The sequence below is a fragment of the Hylaeus volcanicus genome, chromosome 1 (genome assembly GCF_026283585.1).
Source record: "Hylaeus volcanicus isolate JK05 chromosome 1, UHH_iyHylVolc1.0_haploid, whole genome shotgun sequence".
In the NCBI taxonomy this organism is placed as follows: Eukaryota; Metazoa; Arthropoda; class Insecta; order Hymenoptera; family Colletidae; genus Hylaeus; species Hylaeus volcanicus.
In genome coordinates, this window is record NC_071976.1 from 32,542,515 (window position 1) to 32,558,513 (window position 15,999).

The 15,999-nt window shown below is 47.2% G+C and overlaps 2 protein-coding genes across 2 annotated transcripts; both read left to right on the plus strand.

The window, feature by feature from the left end:
- The first annotated feature begins 2,156 nt into the window (after positions 1-2,156).
- On the plus strand, positions 2,157-4,671 carry LOC128874265 (homeobox protein Nkx-2.5-like). Its single transcript, XM_054118818.1, has 3 exons — positions 2,157-2,791; positions 2,908-2,996; positions 3,085-4,671. Exons 1-3 carry the CDS (start codon positions 2,500-2,502, stop codon positions 3,850-3,852), a joined length of 1,149 nt encoding a protein of 382 aa, XP_053974793.1. The 5' UTR covers positions 2,157-2,499; the 3' UTR covers positions 3,853-4,671.
- A 5,816-nt stretch (positions 4,672-10,487) lies between these two features.
- LOC128884514 (homeobox protein bagpipe-like) lies at positions 10,488-15,775 on the plus strand. The gene is made up of 3 exons (XM_054137939.1): positions 10,488-11,669; positions 14,075-14,291; positions 14,382-15,775. Exons 1-3 carry the CDS (start codon positions 11,195-11,197, stop codon positions 14,704-14,706), a joined length of 1,017 nt encoding a protein of 338 aa, XP_053993914.1. The 5' UTR covers positions 10,488-11,194; the 3' UTR covers positions 14,707-15,775.
- The last annotated feature ends 224 nt before the right edge of the window (positions 15,776-15,999 follow it).

Here is a 15,999-nt window from a genome sequence, read left to right on the forward strand (position 1 = left end):
TACAGAGTACAGAGAACAACAGAGAATAAGAGAGAAAGAGGCTAAGAATAAGAAATAAAATCAGTTGTAAAGTACGTAGTTTGAAAAGAGTTTTCCTATATGGCATCGCGATAAATTTATATTTACAACATATTCGTCTTTGGTCGTCGTCCGACATTTTTACGAAATTGAGATTTTCCAGAATCCTCGAAAGATACCCCGACAGGAAGGCTCCTTGTTCGAGAATTGTTTAAAAATCGAGCAGCGTCTTCGAAGCGTCGGCGGCTTCACACGACGCAGGGGCCCTCCAGACACCGGCGCCGCTTTCCCACAATTAAGAAGGCGCCTCGGTATCTCTTGGCGCCTACCGCGTACACCACACGATTGTACATTCACGCACGAGTCGTTTCTGCGTGCATGTAATCGTGCCTTGCGTTCAACGAGACCGACCATGAAATAATAAATACGCGTGTCGGACGAAGAGGATTAATCGCGTATCCCTCTCAATCACGATCGCGACAAGTTCAATCGCAATTTCAAGCTTCCCAACAACGCGTCTCGGAGACTTGCTCCGAAATTTATAATCTTTGCCGTCCACGTTGAAGATGTACTTGTGATAACTCTTCTCTATTTCTGACCTCTTTAAACGCGCTGCGGGATCGAATTACGCGCCAGTCGCAGATATGGTGCGCGTAATTAGGTGTGCATGGGTGTATGTTTGAAGAGCGCGAATCAGGAAGCATGATAGATGGAATGTTTGTAAACGAGTGTATGATTGGCAAGCATGGAGACAGAGTGCGAGAGAGAGAGAGAGAGAGAGAGAGAGAGAGAGAGAGAGAGAGAGAGAAGATGAGGATGAATGTTAGAATGCAAGGAGAAGCGAGCGAAAGTAGTCGAATAATAAAGATCATTTGTAAAATCGTAAAAGGGTTGAAATTAGTCCCTGGATATTTCCTACAGCACCATTTATATCTCGAGAAATTGTTGCATAGAGAGAAATTTGCAAAAATTGAGAAAAGAAAGACCGAGGATGATCTTTGAAATTCCAGCAACGTGAAGGATTCTCGACGTTTGGAAGGGAGCGTCTGGAATCTGTTACTTTCGACGTGTCGATGTTGCAGAGTTGGGAACGGGCAGCAAGGATGATCTCGTCCTGAGGTTGTGGCGCAAGGAAAATGGATTGTTTTGTTTTCGTTTCCAACCCCGTTCCACGGATGATCCAGCCCCGAAATCGAAACCAAGGGTTTGACACTCCAGAGTCTAATTTTTTCTCAAAGCAGACAAATGTCGTCTCCTTCGTTGCCTTCGACCTGCCCGGTCGAAAGAGTTAATCTGTCTTCGCTCCGATCTTTCTTCGTTCCAGCGAGGAAATTAGACCACGTTGAATCGTAGACGGTGGTAATCGCGCGCAAATCAAGATTTAATCGCCGGTTTTAGAAGCATCGTTCGCGGTAAGTTTGGATTGGCTCGATGGTTCAGCCATAGGCGGGTCCTTCCGTCTTCTTCTCCGCCCCAACGTTACTCACCGCGTTATGGCTGTCTCGAGGCAAAAACAGATTTGCCGTCTCTTTAATCGATCCTGCACTTCCGATCCTCGTAATTATTATGCGTCGCAGGCCCGAATGAATTTTTTTTACGCGAACCGGTCGGAGTCGATTCCTCGCGCCGAAAACTCAAATGGATGGCAAAGCCACGAGACCTTATAACATTTTTCAGATTTTCACACGCTCCGATGTTACAAGGCTCTCGTGTGTACTTTTACGGGAGCTTGAAAAATGAATAGATGTGTTACACGAATTAAAACAACGGCGCGCGATTCGAAAGACAAATTTGCATTCGTAAATCGTCGCGCAAGGGGGAATTAAAATCGGGAGAAATGCAGAGCCGACCACCCCGTAGAGCTCGTGCTCGCGGCACTCGTATATGTGGGTGTGCTGGTAAAAATCTTGCGCTGCCACTGGCGCACGCATACGAACACGCAAGACGACCGTGGCGGTGTCCCTGTATCACGGGACCAGCACTTGACTCCCTCGGAAGAGCAAGTCACATTACACGTCTGCCCTCCGGCCTGACCGTTCAACCGTGACCATCCCCCGCGTACGGGAACAGACGCGAACCGTTTGACGTTTAACTGGCCCATAGTTGGTAAAACGATCTCGAAGCAAGTGTCAACAACGTCGTAACGAGCTTGTTCGGGGTTTTATAGTTTCGCTACGCACCCCTTTTATGACGTTTCGAGTGCGATCAACCCTCCGGAGAAAGAGCGGTTCGACGCTGAGGATTATTCGAGAGGTTCTCCAAACGGATTTTTTTCCAATCAACGGAAGGATACCATCATTTTGTACAAATTTGTCAAGTACGCTTACCGCGAGTGTCGTTCGAAAAGTGACAGTGGTGTATCTGTTCGAGATAAATTATCGTCGCGCCGCGGATTCTTTATTCGATCGATCGTCGAAAGTGGAAGATTAATTGATTCGAACGCACGAAAGACACGTGGAAAATCGTCGAGAATGCATTAGAATGCTGGCCTCTTCGATCTCCGGAACACCGTTCAGCGTCCGCGACATTCTTAACGAAGATCAACAGCTAGGAATCATGGACTGCTACCCTGCCGCCCATCATCAGCACCCGATTCAACAGCAACACATGACGCAAGACTATTACAATTTCATCGTACAGGAAAGTCAGTGGGAATTCGAAAAGTTCAAAGAGCAATCGATCCAGTCCTATCCCCATTATTCAGAGCTGAACCAGCCTCATCAATTGAATCAAGTCGCTCCGCAGTATCAAGAGCCACCGGTTACGGAAGACGGTACGTAAAGTTTTCGAGTGTTTTCGATCCAAAAATACCGATTTTCTTAGGTACTCTCCTTTCATCGATTCTATGTATACCGGCTCCGTTGCAAATATACGTGGATTTTGTTCCAGGTAACGTGGTTACTTCGAGCAAGACGGAACTGCGAAAAGGTCAATCGGGAAAGAGGACGAAGCGAAAGCCGAGGGTGTTGTTCTCCCAAGTAAGTATTTAAACGTTAGATGCGCGCAAAGAGAGCCCAATCCGAGACGTTTATTTCACCACTTTTGCTTTCGTATATTTTTGTTTAGACCCAAGTCTACGAACTGGAACAACGATTCAAGCAGCAACGGTACCTAAGCGCGCCGGAAAGAGAACTGCTGGCGCAAACCCTGAAACTGACCAGCACTCAAGTAAAGATTTGGTTCCAGAACCGTCGGTACAAGAACAAACGAGCCAGAATCGAAGGTGCCGAGAAGCTGCAAGTCCAGAACGCGAAAAACCAATCCCTGAAGATCTCCGTGCCCGTTCTGATCAAGGACAGAAAGCTGAACCTGCAGGAATCGTATAACCCTCCTTATTGGCCCAACATCAGGCCAGAGCTGACGGTGTCGATGCAATCCGACTTTCGAACGAACGAGGTTCGACATCCCCCGGAATTCCGATCGAGCACCGGCGACGCGAGGATGAACTCGAGCATCGTTCCGGAGTACAAGCAAGAGATCGGCTCGGACGCGAGCGGAAAATCGAGTTTGAACGGCGATCTGCAACACAGGCAACACGTGCTCGCCGTGCCCGAGTACAGGAACGCTCTGTCAGAGGATCTTCGCGCTGGCGTTCTCGAATGCCAAAGACAAATCAAAACGGAGTACAAAGACGACGAGGTGTCGCCGTATTCGGATATGAAATGCGTCCCGACGGATGGCAAACCGATCGGAGGCGACGGGAGATCGTCGATGGCCGTCGCGAGTACCGACTACGGTTTCGCCAACTACTTTGGCCCGGCCAATTACCAGACGCAGTACGTCAACTACATGGAACAGGTGCCGATGGATCAGAATCTGCAACGGTTATGGTAATGTCTCCCATCTTCTCGCGCGATCGGTCAATTTTTCCTCGATGCCCGAGAACGTCGAAAAGTGCTTCGCGTATTATTTTTATAACTAGGAAATTCTAAGTATCGCGTAAAATAGAACGATAGATTAGTAACGTTACCAAATAGCTAGCCAAAGAGTTAATCGTTTAGGGTACGCGATTTCGATACGGTAGTTTTAAGTTAGAAATAGATACTTGCATGGTAAGGCGACGCGCTATTGGCAGCTGTATTTTCCTTCTTTATGTTTTCCAAAGTAGAGTACGAAGTTTCTAGAAAAGAGAGAAATTGTTTTTTTTTTTACGTATGAAATCGTGGGTAATGGAAACATCGATTTTTGTTCGTATCATTTACATCGGTATCTACTCGTGACATTTGTTCGCCCTCTGACAACGTTGTCGCGATAAATTAAATGTAACGAAAATGATATTTCCTCGAAAAAGTTTAGAGAGCACCACCGTTGGTTAGGTAAGATGGTCTCTTCTAAATAGTAACGCGCCACTCGAGAGGCCTGGAGCGGAAATCGCTTCGAGTGGCTTTTGCGGAAGCATCTATGGGTACTTTACGTATTCCGCGGACCTTTTTTCCTTTTCGTTTCTAACGCGTCGTAAACTGGCTCGAAACGTTAGAATCATACGTATAAACACGTCCGTTCCAGCGTCTCGCAGCGTAATTAATGAATAGAGTTTGCTATCGGAAGTTTGTTTTCCTCGATGTTATGTTACCGATAGAAAGGATACGATCTCAAGCGTATATCGTGCTATTCTTGTCGACTTATGCGCACGACTGGTTGTATAAATGGAATAAAAAATGACAATAAAATATTAAGTTTGGGAAACGAGGAATCGCGAATTCTTCAATCGTTACAATCCGCTTGTACTCTTCCAAATCCAATACTTCCTTTCCTGAAAATATTTACTATTTCTTCTCGTACGGTTTAACTTTCAATTTATCGTTAAATTTTACTCGTTGCGTCGTAAAATAAAGTAAAAAGAATATCATTCGAGAACTCGGTAAAAATTCGTCGAAACCATCGACATTGTCGATCCAACGATCAGCGTCGTCATTTTCCACGGCGAGCAGCGCGGCGTCGCGAGAAAACTCGTCCTCGGTGCGGTCCAGGTCGATAAAACAAAAATATGGCGAAATGGCATGTATAAATAGGTGAGTTCTGACAGCTTGAGCGAAGCCATGGGCGCCTTTTAGGTTATCGCGCAAGCACGACGGGTCATCTGGCAGTCAAGTGCTTCACATAGACGATTCACGTCGGTGTAATCGTTGTTCGTGGTGCTACTGGTGCCATAAAGGGCCATGGGAACAAGTTGATAAAAATGTCGGTGGTGATATTAGCCGCGGCCCACGTGGGCCTTCCCATACGCTCACCTACGTTACGCGCGGACCAGCCTTCCGGCTGAAACGGCTCCGCCTCTGTGCACCTGCACGCACCTGCGTGCACTTGTTCCCAGAATCTGGTTCGTCTCTTTTAAACAATTTTCAGGAGTTAGGCCAGCGATCTCGAGATACGCGTAAATTTAAACTTCGCGGTAACGCAACAATAGCCTAAGAACGTATTAGGTCGTCCTAAAAGTTCGTGCCATTTATACTTCTACTTCTCAAATTAATACGTGAAACATACTCTTAAGTGTCACAAGAAAAGATAATCCGTCTCATTTCACAATAATTTCTTACCTCTCTCACATGGTCATTATACCGTTACTAGAAAATTTCTGTCATTTTTTATTAAATTTCGACACAGTCTTCGGCACGAACTTATAGGACGACCTAATACTTTCGATGTTCGATGAATTTCTAAATAATTTTCTTTCCGAACTTTCTTGCTAGTGGGCGAAGAAAAAAATAATTCGAATAGTAAACGTTCGTTTTTTGCGCTCTTATGGGATAAATTCCTTCCGCGTTTTCGGACCGAATTTTCTTCTGAAAGCGCCATTAGGGGACCTCGTATTCGCATAATCAATCATCGGACGTTAAACGTTGAAACTCGATCCTATTTGCCTGCGAGCGAAAGGGAACCATCGTGGTGAATCCAAAGGAAGCAAGATGCTGTTCAAATATATACGCGTGCATATGCATGAAATATCTCCCCGGATCGTATAGATTCGTTTGGAAACGATCATATTTTCCTCGAGGCTCATTAATCACACCAAGTTGAATACATTCCTTTTTTTGTTGATTTTAAATTTGCTCGAATGTATTTCTCGTCCGAAACATAATGGATTTCCGACCGGAACGATTACCTTCGATAATCGAGTTTGATTAATTATAACGTAGTTTAACAATACTCGATGTAAATAAATGTTGCGACAGACTCGTTGGGAAAGACGTTCTCTTACTATTGTTAGAACATGACGTACCGATATACGAATGCGCCCAAGTACGTCACAGAGTACCGATTATACTTTCGGCTTTGCTTTTATTAATCTTGCTATATTCTTTCCGATCGATTCTTGAATATTTTTATTTGAATCGTCGAGTACGCTTGTTGATAAATACGATGTGATAAAATACTAAATGCATATATATCAAAAATAAAATATAAAAACACGCGGTAAAAGAAACATATAAGTATATGGAATTAAATGATGACGTGTCGCTTCTATCCTTTGCTATATTTTTTAAATATTTTCCCCCATTTTCTTGCAAGGCAATATACTTACGTTAACTTTCAAGATACGTTAGGTTCGACAGATGGTACACTAACGTCAGGCAAAAATTTACCATGGATCCTATGCAGGAACCTGCACGATCGTCCGAAGAAAAAGCGAAAATGGATCGCGGCTTCTACTTTGCCGACTACGGAAAATACCCTAGGCTTCTCTACGTTATTTCCTGTTTCATTCTCGAGCGCCCTCCATGTTCAACCGACGAAAGATTTACCGCCGCTTCTCGTCGAAATACGAATCGAATCGACAACACTTTTATTTAGTTTCCGCTCGTGACATTTAAAACGGTCACACGGCACCGTTCTTTTTTCTTTACTCGACTTACAATGATGTTTAATAAAAATAATTAAATATCCGTACAACGTTTAGTATTATATTACTTAAACGTCGATCGTTAGAATTAAACGGTGTCCACGGAGACGCTAAGTTAAATGAAATTTCCATCAACAGAAATAGTAACTGTGTCTCTCGTTTACTAAATCCCTATCGCGGTTAAAGTCGGCTGCTACAAAGGTCTGAAAATAGTTTCCGATAAACCAACCAGTCCACAAACTACCAGTACCGCTAAAAGAACAGGAACTCCTGATGTCATTTCGTCCGAGGTACGGCAATCGAGTCGCTTAACGAGCTATTCGACGTGTTCCGATTCGTGATCTTCTGACGACTTAATTAAACAGAGAAACTGAATTCCAAACCTTTAAGGATTACGATCTTTCTTTTCTTCTTCTGTGTAACGATAAAACAATTCGCAAGAAAAACTTTGGGGGAGATTCAATGTACGCTTAAAAAGGCTCGAGGGTCGAAGAGGAAAAGAGAAACCGCAGGGCGCGAAGGTAAACGGAGACGGGATGAAAGAAGAGGAAGGAGAAGTAAATCAGCGAGAGCGGTGGCGGCAGCGTATACTAAGCACTAATATTACATCTCTGGACTGACAGACGTGCGGACTTTAAAACCCAAGACTAACAAACAGTTAGCAGTCATCCGGTCTTCTTGTTTTTATATTCTTATGCCCGCCCATAGAGCGCGCGCACCGCTCGCGGCTCCTTCGCTCCCCGATGTTCGTTACTTTCGTTGTCGTCGAATGCCAGTTAAACCGCAGTCTACGAGTTTCCTGTCGATGTTCGAGGAACCGAGCCATCTCTTCCCTTTTCGATTCGTGTCTTTGCCCTTCGCCAGACGACTAAAACGAGGACGGCACGAAACCAACCGAGCAGCGACACTCGGACGAACGAAGAAGAAAATTCGCAAAGGAGATAAAAGGAAAAGCGTACGGGCCCAAATGAATTATATGTAGGTGGACTACGAATTATACGAAATATAATTTGCCCAACTCTGCTATAATATCTGCTATTCACCGGCGATAACTTTGTTATGATTGTTTTCTCGTTTGTAAATTTTTGTCTGTCTTGACATCTGTCAACTGTGGTTGTTTATAATCGCTACACTGTATTAATTTCATAATGGGCTATGCCCGTATATATTGAAATAAATAAATAAATAAATAAATAAATATCCGCTCCAGAAATGGCCGCGCCTTCTTTGGCGGTGCAGGCGAAAGACGCGATCGCGCCGCCAACAGATGCGAATAAAAACCCACGAGTGTTTGCGAATTTTCGAATCTGCTGATTTCGAAGAGTCCAACTCACCGCAATCCGTCGTGGTCTATTTATAAAAGCGAAGCGAGAAAGAACGATTTCGGAGCGGTTACTGTTACGACTGGTTCGATCGAAAGTGGCCAAACGATCGCCGAGCCGAGCCACGGCTACCGGTTGGCCTGGCTCTCGGCCCGATATTTCCAGCGATTGCTCACCCCGGGGGAAAAAGAAATATCCAAGTGGCGGAATCGTACTCGTAAGAAAGCGAATCGGTGGGCGAAGAGCGCAGAGTTATGGGAGGATCGTGGACGGGAGAGGGTGGTGGAAGAGGGAGCCGAGTCTCTGGTCTCGTTCGAGGGTAACTGAAATAAGGTATAATTTTCCGCGCCAATTAAGGTCTTTAAGAATTGCGACCAATCGAGCGGGAGGGTCAGGGCTTAGCTTTAGGGGAGAGATGTACCGCCATCCCCCTATAATTTATTATCGATTAGATCGAATCAAGAAAAAGAGAGCCGCGGCTAAAGACGCGATCAGACCGTGGTCTTCTTAAACGTTGCCACGAGATGACTCTCTCTCCCTCTGGGACCGCTAATAGGGAAACGACGAACGTTTTTCCGGTTCGATTACTCGCCACCTGCTAATTGTCGATTCGTGCCTATCGGTCCGTCTCGCGGAGCAATTTTTCAACAACGGCGAATTTCAGAAATTTGAAATACAATAAGATATCGATGCCTTTCGAAAGCTCGATTCGAAACCAACGACAACGAGCTCTCGCTCTTTTCAAGAAATATCGCGGAAGGAAGGTGGAATTATTTCCTCGTCGATATCCGGAACGCGCGAGGCCATCATCGGATCAAGTGAGGCGTGATCCACGCTCCTGTGGTTCACACTTAATTAAACCGCCATAGGAACTCGACTGGCAGCACGTGGCGGACAATGCTGCAAGTCTTTAGCGGCGATTGTTATGTAAAGCACACCCTATATACGCACCGCGTAGTTTCCTCTCGACTCGATACGAGACGAAGTACGTAGAGCGCTGCTGTCTCTGTGTCTACGTACATCACAGCCGGAGGAACTTTTTGAAAGGATTCGACGCGATTCCTAGGGAAAGGGCTCGATGGTTTTCCACCTACTACCCATGAGCTTCGTCTACGAAACGTCGATTTCACCACCGAAGCGGTAGCTCCGCGGAAGCGCCTCGGGAAAATGCTGACGACCTTAAGTTTTAGGAACGAAAATTCGTCTAACGAACGACTACGTTGTTTGATTAAAAAAAAAAAAGAAACGTTAAAATTGTTTAAACAACGAAAAAGTCTCGTCTAAGATCCGAACAGTTGCTTTTCCTAAATTCTAGATTAAATTGTTTCTCGACGTTCTTCTAGTTATTACTATTTTTTGCTCGACGTACTCGCAGCTGTGTCAATAAATCATCGTCACCCGCGAATTGCAAGCGAACACTTTCTGGGAGTAGTACTCGGTCGAGAAAACGACGTGTCACGCGCGATACCTGAAAGACGTTTCGTCCGCACCCCTTCGCCGCCGTCTCAACGACTCGACCCTGAAAAAACCTAAAAGATCCCACTCCCGGGCGAGCGTCGCTCGTCACCTCGATACGGAAAGCTTCGTGAAACCGTGGATTGGCTCGGTCGGAAAAGCGGCATCGCGGGGAGAGTCATGGATTGGTCGTAGGGCGAGGCTTGCGTCGTGACGGAAGCGTCGTCGGGCGTCGCGAGTCCAACCTTGGAGGTCATTCAAGGCTCCACCTACGCCGCGAGCCGCGAAACTCGAATGTATCGCGACCACGACTCGAGCCTACGACGCGAAACAAAACTATCAAACTTCCCGAAGAAACTCACAGCATCCGGGTCCGAGACGCGACGAAGGGTACTGTCTCGAAAATAGTCGAGATCGAGGAGTTTGGATATGATCGTTTGGAATAATGTAGGTTTCCCCAGCCTAAAAAAATTATTATACCGAAATCGTAAATAATTTTGCCTATCAATTTTACGTACGCGTCTCTTGTTCCAAACGGTGTAACGCCTGCACCGACTTGCTGCGTTTTTAGTTTGATTTTCGATCTCGAGGCATCGTTGTAATTTTATCCGACGTTGCGCGATAAGTCTGCGAAGAACCCTTCGGGGGTGTCCGATAGCAGCGCAAACATCGATCTACAGTTGATCGAAGAGGATGGGTCGGGTGGTTCGTCACAGCCGGTTATAGGGTTAAGGGGCAGTCAAGAGACGCGCAAAAAACGTGTCCTGAACGGTGGAGGCGGCGGCGGCGGCGGCGGCGGATAGTCGTAAGTCGCGATCGACTGGAGTGGAGGGATGGTCCGCTGGTGGGGGTGGCTGGCATAGAAGGGGAAGATAGCCAGCGTGGGAGGAAGGGAGGAAGGAAGACCCGGTTGAAGTGGCCGCGGACTAATTCGAAAAATAAGTCTACGCGCGCGACAAGCACACTTGACCGAAGCACACTCGGTGCGGAAGGGTGCACGCGGCCCTCGAGTGCTCGCGAGCGACAATTAATAACGGAGAACGGACGCGCTGGAGTCGGTGTTCCGCTCTGACACCGGATTACGCGGACGCGGAAGTTCCCGACGCGCGCCAGTCGAGCCGCGGATACGACAGGACGTGGCCGATCGTGGACCAGCCACCGAAATTTACAGGAACTCGCGGTGCCTCGTAGTTCGTCTCGTGTCGGCGACAACGATCCTTTTGCCGGAATCTTCGAGGAGCCGCAGAGATCGCCCCGGGATGCTCCGCTGACGCTCCAAAGTCGCGGGAGCGAACGGTGACCCGTCGACATCCGAAGATGCTGCGAGGGAATCGCAATCGTCGTACGGACCGGAGGATATCCAACGCCAGCTGCTGAAGCTATGGAAGAAACGGTGTCGCGAAGAGGGTGAACAACCGTGGAAGACACAAGCCGAATCGAAAGCTGCGAGTATCGCAACCGAATCCTCGTTATCGTGAATCGGAGCTGTCCTCGTCGAGTCGAACGTCTTCTGTGGCGTGACAAGGGGTAAAAAGACACGTCGAGGCGAGAAGAGACCATGGACGAAGAGAAACGAAGCGAAGCCTCGCCGAAACCGTCTCAGTTAACGCCGTTCAGTATCGCGGACATTCTCAGTCGAAGAACCTCTTACCCGGATCACGAGCGACGATCCTCCGATTCGGACGAGACGCAAGGCGCTCCGTCGTTCGCCAAGAAATCTCACAGGGACTACGATTTTACGGAGACCGATCACGGAGAACTGTGCACGGATCAGGATCCAAATCGTATGGCTCGGTTCCCCAGGTTACCGTCCCCAGACCTCAACGTGGCTCGCGAGCTGGACATCCTGACGAGGAATCTCGTTCACGCGAACATCACAAACTTCGGCACTATTCCACACCTGGCCCAAGGGACCTTCAAACACCTGGAAACCCTGGGGAACATGACTGCTTATCAGCCGGCCAAGGACTCGAGGGACGTTTCACAGAGGCAACAGGACGAGGCGTTGGACATGAGCAAAAATAAATATCTGGGTAAGTACGAAAGAACTCCTTTTCCGAGGGTGGAACGTGTAATGCGTATCAATAATTATCCTTCGATCGCGAATGTGCCCGCTCTCGAATTACGCGGAACAGGAACAGGAGTTATCTAATTATCGCGATGACGTCCGTCGGTGACGATTCGTCGATAGAACGCGACGAGACGAGAGAACGGGTCGACATTGGGGAATCTTCTCGTTGGTAGCCAAGACAATTTTCCTTCTGGGAGATCGTGTGTCTGCCACGAGGATGTAGGCTTAAGAGATCATTTAGCCCGGTATCCTCGTAACAGGCAAGCTTTTCAAGGGTTTTTTCTTTTTAACTTAACCCGAGCGCAGATAACGTGATCGAATGTAATTTTAGTAGCATAAGTGGTGCTCGACCCGGCAGACGTCACAAGTGGCCGGCACTCTACTTCTTGCACTTGTTCGATCCCTGGCCCACACTGTTGCTCTGTCTCGAGTCGTCGTGGATCCACAGATCGGAAGCAAAAACAGATTTAGATCAAGGTTACCGGGGGGACCTATTCCCAGGAAATCTTTTTTTCGCCGATCGACCCAAAATTCATCGAACGCGACGGTCGCCCGAAGGGAAAATAGAGCAAGCCGATTTAAGTCGCGGTCGGCGCTTGAAAAATATGACAGTATCGTTCGTTAATGGGTCGAGAAAAGACACCTCGAAATGAGTATGTAAATTAATTCGCGAGAGAAGAATGTTATGGAACCTGCGATTAAGTGATTCCTCCGTACCTGGAACTATTTCGTTGGCGACAGTTCCTGCGTTTTTTACCATTCGAGGGTGAAGAGGCGCAGGCACGAGCTGGCACCGTTTCAAGGCTCGCTCACGAAATTACGAATCCCCTTTTCCTGGCCATCATTCTTGGGAATCACTTAATACGGTAATGGACAGGATGCGACAAGCGGTTCCTTAGCGGCCCTCTATTAGAATTCCGCTGTTTCCTGCTACCATTAATCTCGCATCGTTTGTATTTACCCTGCATAGAAAACTAATGATTTTCTACGTACGCTGGAAGGTGGAATCGAACGAAAGATAAGCCGGCAGTTTCGGCAATTCCCCTCGATAAAGTTTTGTTTACTCGGTATTCGAAGCTCGTATAAATTGATTCGAAAAACAACGAGCGAGCCCTGGAAAGGTACGAAGGGTCATCTCGATGTAATCGGAGCGAGAGCAAACGGCACTTGCTCCTCGCGAACACTCTCGATGTAGGACGCGTAGGATGTTTGACGAGCGTCAGAGGAGGGACGCATTAGCCGGACGAGATGGCATAGAGTTGACGTCGAAAGTGATCAAATATAGATCTCTCTAAATGCTTTGCGTCCCTCCATCAGCCACTGCCGATAAACATTGAAGCGGTACGGGAGACCGAAGCACGTACGAAATAATTATGATGTCATGAGACCTTTGGAATCGTGTTTTTTTTTTTTCTTCGTTGATGATCGGATGATCCGTTGAACGAGAAGCTTGACATCGTTGAGTTTAATACAACTCGAAAAAGATCGATCGAAGGGGTAACCGTTTCGCCGAGCCGAGGGGTCCAAAGCAACGTATTTCTATATACGTAGTAATACTATCAGCCCTTATAGCGGAAAGTCCTAGCAGCGGTCGTGTTATCGGGTGTTAATCGGTTGGACGAAAGCACAGCGGAATAACTCCGGAATACAGGTCGCGATGTAAGGTAGCGTAAAACGCATCGTGGATCAAAGCGAGAGTATCGTCGATGAGAAATCCGTCACCGTTTACAAAGTAATAATACAACACCGCGTGATACGAAAGCGATTCTTCGCCAGAACACCCCGGGACAAGCCTCGGAAAACAAAGTCGATGGCATGCAGAGGCAAGTAGAATTTTAGAACGGATGGAAACACGATTGCACTCCGGTGCGACCGGTTAAACTTAGAGAGAGGGGAATTACCGTGGAACACGAGCGTAAACATGTCGGAGTAGCGAGTGCACGTGTTAATGTTTGAACGAGACATCAAACGCGGGCGGATCTCACTCGGAGCGTTCGCCGCTTCTATGGCTGTCCGAGGATGGTTACCCGCTCGTTGGTCTACCTCTCGTCTACTCCTCTACGTCCTCCGTCCATCCTCTCCGACCTACCAGTCTTGACCGAAACGTTTGATTTATGATCACGGTAGATCATCGGTTACCAATTTACGCGTTTCGTTTGCGCCAGGATTTGGAGAACCGCTCGCGTTACGCCTCTCTGCCAGGGGTAGATTTACCGCGAACCTAACGAAGCTCCGGAAGCCGTTACAAACGGTTCCTTCGTTGTAGATTTACTATCGCTACCATCTCAACGATTTTAACGTTTACCTTTCGTTAAATCAGGCCTCGACGAGTCCGGATCATGCTCGATTAATCGATGGAATTTGCAGAGGACGCGGAGGAAGACATGTTCGAGGGACAGAATCACGGACAAAGTCATCAGAGCAGGAAGAAGCGCAGCAGGGCAGCGTTCTCTCACGCGCAGGTCTACGAGCTGGAGAGACGATTCGCGGCCCAGAAGTACTTGTCGGGCCCGGAAAGGGCGGACCTCGCGCGCGGATTGAAGTTGACGGAGACCCAAGTGAAGATCTGGTTCCAAAACAGACGGTACAATTTTCTTGTTCTACGCGTTCTTCGAACGATCGAGCTTGTCGTTAAGCAATCTCCCAAACAATAAACAAACTCGGTTCGTTCCAGATACAAGACCAAGAGGCGGCAGCAGCAGGAACTGGGCGCCCTGGTTAATTCCGGAAACGCGAGGCGCGTGGCCGTGCGCGTTCTCGTGCATCCGGACGAGCATTTGAGGGGACTGCCACTTCGTGGTTCCGGCCAACTTCCCGGACAAATCTCGGCCCCGCAAATTCATCCCGCGAACAAAGCGCTCAGCGGTTTCCCATACTACTGTCTCCCCTATCATCCCCTGCTCTGCCCACCCCTTCACTCCGCTCATATTCAGGTGCAAAACACGATCGCGCCGGACCTCGATCCGAGCCAGCTCTCCAAAATCAACGACGAAAAATAAACCACCGAATCGCGCAACTCCGATTCAGGGCTGGGCAAAATTCTATATCCAACGGTAGACGACAAAAATACCGACGTATAGTAATTTATTTGCGACGATTATTCGCTCGAACGGTTATACTTTTATAAAAAAAAAAAAAAAAAAATTTCTATTTTCCCTTACTCTAGACGACGATGTTGCCCATGTCTGCTCCTGTCTGTAGAATGGTTCTGTGGTTTTCGGTTCGTCGTTGCCCTCTGTTCTTTTTAAAACCGACGTTATGGAAAAGTCTGCCGTTTACAATCGCGATCTCCCCTACTCTCTCACTCTCATACACTCGTACACGCATACACGCGTGCATACATACGTACGCGTACACAGCCATTTCGAAGTAACGATTAAAGAGCACGGTATCGATTATTCTGTCAACGCGACGCTCGAACAATTTTCGAGCGTCAGCGTCTACGTTAATTATAAAGTTACTTATAAATATTATAGCAATCTAGGAAGAGGATCGTGTAAATTAGCGTGTAAATAACTGTATAAAATGCAATCCGTGTCGATCGGTGTCGGTGGGCGGAGTATTTTATTTATTCCGAGTCCTGAAATCGTAACGATAGTTCGATCTTCGGACGGGAAACGTTTAAAATACTACCGTGAACACTGCTGGTGGTTCGTGTGCAATAAAATCGAAAGACACCGATACCGACTAAGCGTTATCACACTTTATTATAAGCAAACGCCGGGTTAACTTCGTTGTTTCCGCGCACCTATGTGATGATACAGATCTATTCGAATATATCAAGTGGTTCATTAAAAAAAAAAGAATTAAAATAAAAGCGAACACTGTCTTGTCCTTTTTACCCCTCTCGACGAGTCCTAAAACGTTTGCGTCACGGCTACGCGGGATCGTAAAAATCTCGACGTATTCGACCCAACGAAGTAGCACTTTTTTCAAACATGCTCGCGAGCGATTTTATGCGCGTTCCAGAGTGCAGCGTTAAAAGGTCGTCATTTTTTCACGTATACAAACTCGTAGTACACCGTGGAATCGATTAAGAACGAAGAAACACTCGTTGGACGAATCTTTTACCGTCGGTCCCTGTATTTTGATTTAACTATCGCCGGATTGAAATTACGGATATACGATTTCGGACGCGATTTGCCAGGAATAAGTCGATTCGAGGTACATACTTCCGATCGTTCGACGGCAGGTCCGAGTGCGAAAAAAAAGTCGATCGAGCCGTTCGAGCGACAAATCGACGTCGTATCGGTCGCGATGGAACCGACTTTCCCATAAGAGTTTTAATAGCT

What these genes read in the sequence shown, in the direction of transcription:
- LOC128874265 (XM_054118818.1), top strand. Translation starts at nt 2,500, where the DNA reads ATGCTGGCCTCTTCGATCTCCGGAACACCGTTCAGCGTCCGCGACATT. An exon ending in GCCACCGGTTACGGAAGACG is followed by an intron (nt 2,792 to 2,907) that starts GTACGTAAAGTT and finishes ATTTTGTTCCAG; the next exon opens with GTAACGTGGTTACTTCGAGC. An exon ending in CGAGGGTGTTGTTCTCCCAA is followed by an intron (nt 2,997 to 3,084) that starts GTAAGTATTTAA and finishes ATTTTTGTTTAG; the next exon opens with ACCCAAGTCTACGAACTGGA.
- LOC128884514 (XM_054137939.1), top strand. Translation starts at nt 11,195, where the DNA reads ATGGACGAAGAGAAACGAAGCGAAGCCTCGCCGAAACCGTCTCAGTTA. An exon ending in GAGCAAAAATAAATATCTGG is followed by an intron (nt 11,670 to 14,074) that starts GTAAGTACGAAA and finishes TGGAATTTGCAG; the next exon opens with AGGACGCGGAGGAAGACATG. An exon ending in ATCTGGTTCCAAAACAGACG is followed by an intron (nt 14,292 to 14,381) that starts GTACAATTTTCT and finishes GGTTCGTTCCAG; the next exon opens with ATACAAGACCAAGAGGCGGC.